The sequence below is a fragment of the Xenopus laevis genome, chromosome 5S (assembly GCF_017654675.1).
Source record: "Xenopus laevis strain J_2021 chromosome 5S, Xenopus_laevis_v10.1, whole genome shotgun sequence".
Classification (NCBI taxonomy): domain Eukaryota; kingdom Metazoa; phylum Chordata; class Amphibia; order Anura; family Pipidae; genus Xenopus; species Xenopus laevis.
Window position 1 is genome coordinate 105923053 of NC_054380.1, and position 12447 is coordinate 105935499.

At 38.4% G+C, this 12447-nt stretch overlaps 1 protein-coding gene across 1 annotated transcript; it reads left to right on the forward strand.

The window, feature by feature from the left end:
- The first annotated feature begins 3559 nt into the window (after window positions 1-3559).
- serp1.S (stress-associated endoplasmic reticulum protein 1 S homeolog) lies at window positions 3560-7899 on the forward strand. The gene is given in 3 exon segments (NM_001171777.2): window positions 3560-3744; window positions 4083-4158; window positions 7589-7899. Coding segments are annotated over 3 exon segments (201 nt in total). The 5' UTR covers window positions 3560-3660; the 3' UTR covers window positions 7630-7899.
- Window positions 7900-12447: the final 4548 nt, after the last annotated feature.

The following is a 12447-nucleotide window of genomic DNA, read 5'->3' on the forward strand; positions in this document are numbered from 1 at the left end:
AGTCCCAAGTTTACTTGGGACTTGAGTCTGTTCCTGTACCCCATCCAAGGTATACAATGTAGGTAATACATAGAAATTGGATGGAATCAGACCAGGAGAGGCACAGTGCTTTGCTGCAAATTATCCTTTAATTAGACACTTCATGTTTCGAGCAAAGTTGCACTTTTATTAGACACTATTATCCTTTTATTAGACACTACATGTTTTGAGCAAAGTTGCCCTTTATCAAGTGTACACATTGATAAAGGGCAACTTTGCTCGAAACATGTAGTGTCTAATAAAAGGGTAATTTGCAGCAAAGCACTGCGCCTCTCCTGGTCTGATTCCATCCAAGTCTATGTATAGCCCGCACCTTTGTTGGGGATAGTATTTTTGGCCAACAGGTGCCCCCAACATTTGATAAATGCAGGTTCGGACTGGGCCAGTGGGGCACCAGGAAAAAACCCGACCAAGATCTGCTCCCTACCGAATCTCTCTGCTGCAACCTACTTTTATCGGGCAGATACAAAGTGCACGCATGTGCGACGGGGGGCCCGGCTCTGTAGGGCCTGGATAAATGTAAAGAGTAACAAAAACATTAGAATTTTTAACCATTTTATGGCCATATCCCCTAATAACCATGTTTACTTTACAAAACTTGGCAGGTTATGAAAGTTTGAACACATTTCTGAGAGTTTTATGGCCATGTTTTATGTGTTATAACAGTGAAGCTGAAATTGCCCTTTAAGCTGTGAGTCACCGTTTCCCCAAGAGACTTGTTTATCTTAAATTGTTATAATTGTTTCTTTGCTTATCTTAAATTGTTACAAACACATAGAAGTGCAGCTGCTCAGTGTTCTGGGCTCTCTGCCAAAAATCCTCTTACTTTAATTAAGTTTCAGAAACATTGTATTTTTTTCTGGCATCAGTGCAGGAGATTAAAGAGAAACTCAGGACATTTTAGTAAGAAACCAGGACTGCTGGCTGCCCTGTCAAAATCAGGACTGAACGTGGGACAGTTGGGAGGTATGTTTTTAGTATGATGTAGAGAGTTTTAAATTCTGAGACAATTAGCAATTGGGTTTTAATTTGTTATTATATATGGTTTTTGAGTTATTTAGCTTCAGCTTATTCAGCAGCTCTTCAGTTTGCAATTACAGCAAACTGGTTGCTAGGGTACAAATTACTCTAGCAACCATACACTGATTTGAATAAGAGACTGAATTATGAATAGGATTGGGCCTGAATAGAAAGATAATTAATAAAAAGTAGCAATAACTATAAGTTTGTAGACATTTTTAGATGGAGTCAGTGACCCCCATTTGAAAGCTGGTACGAGTCATAAGTAAAAAAGGCAAATAATTCAAAAACTATAAAAAAAACATCCCCTCTAAGCTCAAACAATTCCATTTCTATAACATTTTACACACATAGGCAATTAGTGCCATGCTGTTGTATAATTATAAATCTCAGCATCCTCTTCCAGTATGAAGCTCCTTGATTACCCTGTTTCTCATTTAGCCCATCTTAATTATTGTGAAGGCAATCAAATCCAAATAATCCATGACTACGGGCTCACAGTCACAGCTGGAATGTGAAAGGCTAGTAGTACATGCAATGTGGAGAGCTCAACCCTCTTTGGTATTCATCTGTGAAGGTGTCAGGTGCTAATACTGACCCTCACAGGCACAAAGTTTTGTATCTTATATTTAGCCCATAGACATACAAAAAAAAATCAGGCTAGGGCCAAACTTCTGATTAGTGCTATGGGCCACTTCACATATTCAAAGTGTGCTGCTTTACTACATAAACCCCCCATGACAAACTACTACCTAGTAGTTGCTATCAGAGGCAAAAGTTCCTGCATAAAATTGAATAAATGGGTAAATGACGCTAGAGCAAAGATGAGCAGGGGTCCCCAACCGTCTTTATCTATGAGCCACATTCTAATGTAAAAAGAGTTTACAGAAGAGACAGTTAGCAGTACACCTGGTTTTTACGCAACTAAAACTTGCCTCCAAGTCAGGAATTAAAAAGAAACTAAGCCAAAAAAAAAGGACAAATGAACTCCGGTGCTTTCTTGATTGGTGAAATAAGAGACTAGAGTCTTGAATGTGTAATTTCTGTTATGGCCAATTAGTATGTGGAGGTAGAACTATTGCCATCGGCTTTTGTTTTTCAACTGAACCTTAGTAAACATGAGATTGGCAAACACGGATTCATACTGCGTCAGGCTTGAGTGGCAGAATGCCATTAAGATCACTTGAAACATAGATGAGAAATAATTTCTGAGCGAAAACAAATATGCGGTTTAACAAAATATATGTTATATTTTTTTAAAAAAAAATAAAAAACTGAGAATACAAAAAAAGCATATAGATAGCAATCACTATCCTGGTACACAATAAATTTCCCTTGATATTAAATAAAATGGCGAATCTAATTCTACCTTGCTAGCATTCTCTTTCCCATGAAGATTTCATTCTCTTCACACACATAATATCTAAATTTTTGCCAGCCCAAAGGGTAGTTAAAGGGTGCTGCAATTTATATAAAGCTGCACATATGTAGTGGATGCTTATTCTGTCTTTTTAGTTATTCTCTATGGATAGTCTGGGGCATTTCTGATGCTTCTTTTTTGGGTACATCAGCTCTGTGAACTTCCAGGTGCCAACAGTCTTTATTTGGTGTATGAAGTCAGATTGCTGCCCTCTTTTTTTCATGGGAGCACACAGGAGGTCCACACTTCCTTAAACTTGAGTTGTGAAAATAATTTTAACTGTTAAATTTAGTTAAAGGGATTGTTCACCTTTACATTAACTTTTAGTATGATGTAGATATTCCAAGGCAATTTGTAATTGGTTTTCATTTTTTATTATTTGTGGTGTTTGAATTATTTAGCTTTTTTTATTTAGCTTTTTATTCAGCAGCTTTCCAGTTTGCAATTTCAGCAATCTGGTTGCTAGGGTCCAAATTACCTTAGCAACCAGGCATTGATTTGAATAAAATACTGGAATATGAATAGGAGAGGCCTGAATAGATAGATGTGTAACTAAAAGTAGCAATAACAACAAATCTGTAGCATTACAGAGCATTTGTTTTTTTTTAGATACGGTCAGTCACCCCAATTTGAAAGCTGGAAAGACTCTGAAGAAGGCATGTAATTGAAAAACTATAGAAAATAAATAATGAAGACAAACTGCAAAGTTGCTTACAACAGTCCTTTGTACACCATACTAAAAGTTAACTTAAAGGTGAAGCACCCCTTTAACTATATACCTTGCATATTATACCCAGCAGCTCTTGGACCCATTCCACTCTGCCGCATAGTGTTTCTTAAATGGCCTCATCCATATCTGAAACACTAGTCCCTAAGTCACATGGGTAAAGTTTGACAAGGCACTGAAGAAATGTAACCCTGCCCTAAATTTACGGAACACATGTCCACTCGGCGCCGAGTTTGCAAGGGGAGGGACTATTTGACAAGTTTCAGCTACGTGCGCTGTTCACAGAGAGCGCGTAGTTCCGGTTGTGGGCGTATCTTGTGGAATTGCATACGCTGGCAGCTCAGTAACTCGCTACTCAGTGTTCACACACCCAACAAGGCGAGTTGTGCGCTTAAGGGTCTCCTTTCCGGCCATTTCGTTTTCTTCCTCTCCGTGTAGCGCGCCCACCCTAGCCATGGTAGCCAAGCAGAGAATCCGCATGGCCAACGAGAAGCACAGCAAGAATATCACACAGAGAGGCAACGTGGCCAAGTCAACGGTACAGGCTGCCGGCTGAATGGGAGTTGTTGGCACTGTGAGAGTGCTGGTGGCACTGTGAGACTGCTGGTGGCTCTGTGAGAGAGCTGGTGGCTCTGTGAGAGTGCTGGTGGCACTGTGAGACTGCTGGTGGCTCTGTGAGAGAGCTGGTGGCTCTGTGAGAGTGCTGGGGGCTATGTGAGAGAGCTGGTGGCTCTGTGAGAGTGCTGGTGGCTCTGTGAGAGAGCTGGTGGCTCTGTGAGACTGCTGGTGGCTCTGTGAGACTGCTGGTGGCTCTGTGAGACTGCTGGTGGCGGGGAGTTTGTTCTCTTAGTCTAACCCTTATATTTTTCCCCACAGAGAAATGTGACGGAGGAGAAATCTGCAGTGGGACCCTGGTTACTGGCGCTCTTTATCTTCGTGGTCTGTGGATCCGGTGAGTTTTTCGTATTCTAATGGTACAGAGCGTTCCCTGCTCCTTCCTATATGGCAGCTCCCACTAACATAAGAACCGAGCTTGGCACATCCCTGGCTAACTGTGCTCTGTTCCTACTAACATAATGGTGCTGCCATACTATTCCTCAGCACCTTAACAGCTTCACTGTCCTACTGTCTTCAGAATTCTTGCGCTATCTACCTTGTACCTGCTCTCAGCACCCCTCACACATTCCCTATAGCTCCCTCAGTACTTTCAGTGCCTGCCAACAGCTGTCCTGTATTACAGTATACACCTACAGTATACACCTACAGTATACACACCACCTTGCACCCTCTGTACCCTTCCTCTCAGGGTTTGTAAGCTCTCTGTAACTTGCACCTGTTCCAGTAGCTTTTGAAATCCCAATCCACACCAGTACTCCTTATATGTGCCCCTTACATTATCCCTTGATAGAGGTTAGGCATCACTACTCATCATGTCACTTACACCCAGCTCACAGTCCAGCCCATTCACTCCTGTTTTTTCACCTGCTGCTGAACTGATTGCCAGTATTGCTTGCCACATAAGAAATGTTGGGTTATGTGGAAAATGACTCAGGGGTACAGATTGGGTTGCCACCATGTCATGACTCTCCCTGGCCAATGGTAAGTACCTGTAGCAGCTGTTTGGGACGTCCCCACTCTCACACATAATCATTGAGTCTTCCTGATTTGGGTTTCCCCTGACATCACCTTAAGGCTTCCTTCTATCTGCATACGTATGCACTACTCACAGTCTGACGAGCCCACTCCTTACATCACACGATACACAACCCCTTCCATTACTCTCATCATATACTTCCCATTCGTGTCTGCTGTGGTTATTATTAGCTCTAGTTACTGCACAGCAGCATTAATTGCTAACCAACTCACTGCTACATGTTATGTCTAATTTTGGCTCCCTGGCTGCATATTTGTATAAGAATATAAATTATTAGACATGTACATATATTGTAATGTGGCAGATTAGGATTACCCATGTTCCATGGCACTTTTTTTTTTTTTGTGTGTGTGCATATACACACTTTTTCAGGAGTAACCTGGCATAAAACATCGATTTTTAAATACCCTGATTTGAATTTTTTTTATTTGCGGTCCCACCAATTTGTAATGCATTTCAATGGCTGCATTTTCCTGATTTTAAAGGGGTTGTTCACCTTTAAATTAACTTTTAGTATGAGGTAGAGCGTGAAATTCTGACACCGTTTGCAATTGGTTTTCATTTTTTATTGTTTGTGGTTTTTGAGTTATTTAGCTTTTTTTATTCAGCAATCTGGTTGATAGGGTCTAATATTGTATCTCAAAGTAAAACAGACTCCTGTTCCTATATACTTTCAGTACTTGAAGAAAAAGTTACTTAACACATTTCCCTGATTTTAAATTTTCCCAGATCTTACATTATTTTTTCCTGGTCCCCTGAAAAACGTAAAATGGGGGTTCTACTGTAGCTATCTTTAGCAAACCAGGCATAGTTGTTTTACCTTCACCCTGTTTGCCCTTTTGCCATATGTTAGAATTTTGCATACGAGTCTGATAGCAGATAAACAATTCTAATTTGGGCTAAAGAATATCTGTTTTATACAGGTGTTAATAATCTCATGTTAACCTTGGCACTTTTTTTAATTTTTTTTTTCCCTCTTTCCTGTATGACCTTGTTTATTAATCATACATCACAGAACTCCACACGTTAGATAAAAATAGGAGCACATATGTACTGTAATGTTTGGAAACAAGTTGTAGATAAATATACATATTTAGATTCACACTGGGACTTGAGACCTTTCTCAAGACGTGTGTGTGTTTATATTATATGTACATATTTGTTTATACACACCTTCAGATTTTAATTGCTGAAAGATTCTGTTAATTGTAAGTTATCAGTTAAATGACTTGTACTATGAACCAAATATTTGTTTTTGTGTTACTACTAGAGTAAGCAAGGTCACATTTATGCCTGACCGTTTCACTATAAAGGTGGTCCTACATGGGCAGATTTGATTAATGGCAAATGTTGCCGCATCTTGCACCAATATGCCCGCAATATCTGGCTGATTCAGTTACAGTCCCTAGGGTCCAAAGATCAGATTGAGGACCACATAGATGAAACAATGGCCAATTTTCGATATTCTGAGATATTGATCATGGAAGCCCAACGCAGGGCCCCCCATACTCTGCCCAATAAGCTACCAACTTTATCTCTCAGCAGCTCTTCTTGGCCCGTGTGTGACCACCTTAAGACAAGGGCCATGTCAACCAGTGTTAGATTTGATTCCCCTTTTCCAAGATTTTTTTTTTATACTGAATGATAAAATTATCATTCCTATATCTTGAGTATATAAGGAATTATGTCCCCATCCAATGTAAAGTAAAAGCTGTGAAACTGTCAGTTGCCTTGTTATAATATGAATATTTCCGGACGTGTATTTCTTGAGTTAAATATATCAAACCGGGAATTTAAATCTACTCCATTAGTTTTGTTGTGAGGTAGATCGATTCCCAGTGCAGCAATACGCAGGAGTCAATGGTGCAGCGGGATTATCTGTGCACTGATAAACTAAATATCTACCTTGCAACGAGCAAACATGGAGTAGCTTCAATTTACATGTTTGGTTTAAGAAATAACAAAAAAACATACATTTTTTTTATGAGTAAAAGAATAGGCAAAGGTTCTGTTTTGTTAGAGGCCCTATTCTTTGATACTACCTCCTTAATGTGGACCTGTCACCCAGACCTAAAAGCTGTATAATATGTCCTTTTCAAATTAAACATGAAATCCATTTTTTTTTTTATTAAAGTGTTCATAGCTGTTGAAAACTCATTCAAAAATCTCATATGTCAATCAAATATTGGCTGCCCCTCCTTTATGCCTTAGGCATAGAGGCAGGGCAAGCAATTATTTTCACTTTCCTTTCAGCACTTCCTAGATGTCACTGCTCTCCCCACATTCCCCCTCTCTCTTTACTATTTAATTGTGTAATCAATGCATGGGGATGGACATCAGGTCCCCAATTCTGGTGCACAAACAAGATTCTGAGATGATACAAGGCTTGTCTTAATAACAGTGTCCACAAAATGGCTCCTGCCTACTTGTTATAATTGTGAGTTTCCAGACCGATGGAAACAAGATTCAAATAATTTATATAGTGTAATTAAAGTTCATTTTAACATGTTAAAATAGGATTTGGAATAATTTGTTTGAGTGACGGGTCCCCTTTAAAGAGCAACTCTGAGCATTTTGTGCTCTTGCCTGTTATGGAGACAAAATGCCCTGAATCGCCCTGTATGCACAAGCCCTAAGGATATATTTTAATTATCCAGGTTTGCCTAACACAGAGAATTGTTACTTTTTCATCTGCAAGATAGACTAACCTTGTGATCTCTTTCTCCAGCTATTTTCCAGATTATTCAGAGCATCAGGATGGGCATGTAAAGAAGATTTCCCCCCTCCCTATTCACCTGTGAAGTATAAACGAACTCTAATATTTTGATCTGTTGACCCGGGACAAAGGAAAGATAACAGATTTCACATAACTGCCTGTTCCAGAATGACAGTTTAATACAACTCTCATCTGAGTCATTCCAAATTATTCCACCAAAGTCATTCCAAGTTTTCTAATCCATACCACAGTGCCTTCACAAGGCACCGTATGCAGAAAAGCAATAAAGCTGATAGTCTGCAGTTGTGGAGCTACTTATTGAGTGAAATGTCAAGTTTTTTGTTTTTCTTTTTGTGAAACTTTTTTTTTTTTTTTTTTTTTGCAATGTAGATACATAGACTAAATAGCTATTTTGTTGCAGCAATTTGTCTTTGAATGTTGTGCCCTTTTTAATGTATAAAATTGGTGACATTTTTTAATTTAAAAATCAAAAGCTGGAAGACTGATTCTTTGGTAATTGGAATATTTCTGTACTATGCTGCGTGAAAATGTCTGTGTATGGTTTGCCCTGTTTCCAGATGCTGCTCTGCATTTTTAAAGGTAATTCCTTAAAGGCCTTGCATAAAGTCACTGAGCAACTTTTGCTGTGTAATGGGTAAAAATAACCACATTTCCATAACACAAAAAAAAAAAAAAAACCCTCGAAACTGACCGTGAATCAGCTTTGTCTACCTCTCCCCTGCATTAATCTAGTGTGTTGCTATAGCAATGATCAATCAGCCAAAGCAGAGGAGAGATCTTATATTTACCAATTGTTTTTTGGCATTCAGGTGCTGGCCTGAGTTTTCTGTACACCCATTGGAGGGTACCAAGCTCTCATTTTTCTTCACTCACCTGGTAAAAAGGCTTCTGCTGCTCGGAGGAATAAAATACTGTGGATATACTGGGGGTGATGCATTACCGCTAGTCTTGCATGCAAGTCCAAGTTAGCTAATCTTGCCTTTAATGATCATTTTCTGCTCTCTGTTTTATTTTTCTCGTGTACAAATGAAGGTTTGTGGCATGACTTAAGTGCGTAAGAGAACCATAAAGGTATTGCTAGCAGCTGATCAAAAGCCGTGTACTTTTGATGCATTTTTAAAATAATATTAAAATTTTACAAAAAATGCATTTGGGTTGTGTTGACAAATATATTGCCATGTTACCAGAGGAAGAGAGCATGTCATTGGTGACGAAAGTTATACTTTACCTGGTTATGTATTGAACTTGGATAAGGGATATTTCAATAAATTGGATCTCTGTACCTTAAAGGGGAACTATTGCGAAAATGAAAATTTAATATAAGCTTTATCATACTGAAATAAGAAACGTTCTAGATACAAGCAATCAAATAGTCTGCATTGTTTCTGAAATAATCAAGTTTATATTCACTATTCCTCTTTCAGCATCTGTTTCTCATCATTCTGTCTTCATGCAGCAGTTGGGTGTCAGATATTCATTGACAGTTAGATCCAACATATCTTAAAGTGGGGCTTCCTTTCCTAGAAAATGTATTAGAGCTCGCTCAAATAACTGATTCCAGTACAAACAAAATCTAACAATAACTGCCTTTTGCACAAATGTTGCATGTAGAGAGACAAGATGTCTGGTGAATTTAATAGTGAGCTCTAATAAATCTTCTAGGCAAAAGGAGCCACCCTATAAGATATATTGGATCATTCATTTACACCCTACTCCTGAATGAAGACAGAATGAGGAGAAATAGATGCTGAGAGAGGAAAAGTGAAGATAACTTGATTAGTTCAGAAACGGTACAGAATTTAATTGATTATATTTAGAAAGTTTCTTATTCCAGTATGCTGAAGTTTATATTAAATGTTAATTTTCACAGTTTCCCTTTGTCTGCTAAAATGTATTTAAAAATTAAACAAAATAGGATTATTTTGCCACCAATAAGGGTTCATTCTATGTTAGTTGGAATCATGTTTGTACAAGGTACTATTGAACATATATAAGTAAAAATGTTTTGAATTATTTGTGTAAAATAGTCTATGGGATTGGCCTTCCTATAATTTGGAGCTTTCTGGATCAGAGATCACAGATCCCACACTTGTATTTACAACATTAGTATAGTAAAATTTGAACACTGAAATGGCTCATGATGGAGATGAGTTGCAATTACTGAAAGTATAGAACGTCTATAAGGAGTATTCGGCTTTCCTGCAATGCTACGACAAAGGGCCAGATTAAGTTGAGTGAGAGTTTCTCACATGAAAACTCATCGACGAGATTCAATCTGAGATGCAATTCAATTCAGAAAAACTTCTCACTGTTTATCATGTGAAAAAAACTGTCTATGGGGAAAAAAACTGGTACTGAATTTGGAGAAAAGTTTTTAGTTTTTTCCACCCCTTGAATTGAATTTTATCCATGAGTTTTCACATGAGAACTTTTTCTCAATAAATTGAATCTGGCCCTTTTTTTTTTTGGTCAGGGCCTTAATGTGCCACTATAACAGTGAGTTTCACACATAAGTAGTCCAAATAGAGTTCAATGAATTCATATGGGCAGGGAAAAGATCCCAGATTGCAATGTATAAACTTCAACAACAAAAGGCCAGTGGAGGCATTCATTTTCCTAATATACAATATTACAATGAAGCTGCTCTCCTACGCCACATCAGAGACTGGATTTATAATAAAACCACATACAGTATAGCAATATAGAAACAGAATACAGCCACTCCAAATCTATTTTTATACCTACCTTGGACTGGTAATAAAGATTTCCTAGTGGTCTCCAGACCAATATCTTCACAAAATGGAAACAGGTCGGATTATATTGCATCAGAGACATACTAAACAAAAACATTACTCCCGTGACGCTAGCAACAGCATCTGCTGAATTCCCCTTTCTCCATACCCAACAATTTCTAATTCACACAAGCCACTCACTATGCGAGGAAGGTTCTGTGTAATATGACAGATCAAGATCTCCCTAATCCCCTAATTACTACTCAACTGCTCTTATTCAGAAAATTATCAGAGCAAACCTATATAATTCCATTGGAGACACATCCCTTAGGAACTGGGCTAACTCCATCCCAAATACCAACACAGTTGATATTTATAAACTCCATTCCCATGCCACGAGGATCACCCCATCCAGCCAATACCAAATTATGGCCCTACAGATTTTAAATCAATCCTATTTAACCTCATTACGAAGATTTAAAATGGGCCAGCTGGACAATACTGCATGTTTAATGGACATGTAAACCCCCTCGACAAAAGTTTAACCAGTGAACAGCCTCTTTGGTTGTTAAAAGGCTTACAGTAAGGCTGCAGCATCCCCTTAATCATTTAGAAATTCTTCTACTCCTCTAACCCACTCAGCCCCATCCCTCAGGAATTTGCATTGGCTGTTGACTTATGAGCATGCTCAATTCTTCTCAGCTCAGACTACTAAACACACCCTCCAGTCTTACAGCCAATGAAGAGATAGCATTGCTGGTTCCCATAGAAACTCTGCTCTAGCTGTCTGATCCTATGTTTTTCTCATAACCACCTCTCCTGAGCTCAGCTTAACCATTACAGTGCTCAACCCCAGCAGAACTTTTTATCAAAGCATGTTGTACCAGTGTAACCCTGCATTCTGCATTGCATGAACTTTACAGCACAAAAGTCCTGTTTGCAGATGTCAATGTTACTGATGAGTCAGCGGGAAAATGACAGCCGGGTGAAAGCTGCTGTTTGTTTTAGGGAAATGTGATGGAGAAGATATTCCCAACATGGTAGGAAAATGTAGGCTTTGCATGTCCTTTAAGATGCCAAGATAAAGAGTATCTGGGTATGCCCAGTCATTCAAACCTTATGGCAAAAAGCATATGATTACTGGCACCTCTTGACAAAAATAAATTTAAACCCAACACTGAATGGGCTGTCTTCAGCAAAATTAAACTTGTAACCAAAGGCAATAAGATACAACTAGTCAAAAGTAAACTACACGTCCTATTCTATATGAACTGGTTGGAGGTGTCCGCCAATAAAATAATCCAAACACATAAATTCTTCGATATCTGTTCCACCAATATCCTACATCTTCCCCCACGTATCAGACAAATGACCACAACCAGGTATGACCTAGAATGCCTTCGGGGCACTAACCCCCTCTTTCTTGCTACAACATCTCTAAACGGAACATAGTTACATCTGCCTCCCAGGATCCGCCGTACCATAGCCAACAGGTATCTATTTAACCACCCAAATGAGTGTGAATGATCTGCTCTGATTTTATTTACTTAATTCAATTTTCTATCTTATCCCTCTGTTTGATTTGTTTATGTTGTAATACAGGATTCTGAAGACTTTCATATGATTGCACAGTACACTCTGACAAGTATGTGTACCAGCTTCCTTGCTTTACTGTTCTCCCAATTGCTCTTGGACTATTAACATTGATACCATAAAAGCGATGTAACCTGAACTATAAGTCCTACACAAACCAGAAAACTTTTCTTGAGACCATATTTGTAATGCTATTATGTCATTCGTAATCCTGCAGTCTGGAAAAAAAATAAGAACAATATATAAAAAAGAATAGAGTTCAATGAATAGGGTTTGTGATTAACATGTTGCTTGTTGTGTTAATAAGGAAATATAGATATAGTCATTTTACAATCTGAAAATGAAAGTAAAAGAAGCCTAAATCATGCTTGGGTTTTTATTAGTGATGGGAGAATCTGAACAATTTGGCTTTGTTAAAAATACACAAAACTGCAAAAAATCAGTAAATGCATTAATCAATGGCTGTTTTTAGTGAGATTTTTTTTCACTATAATTTTTTCTCAGCAAAATGCAAAAAAATATTTT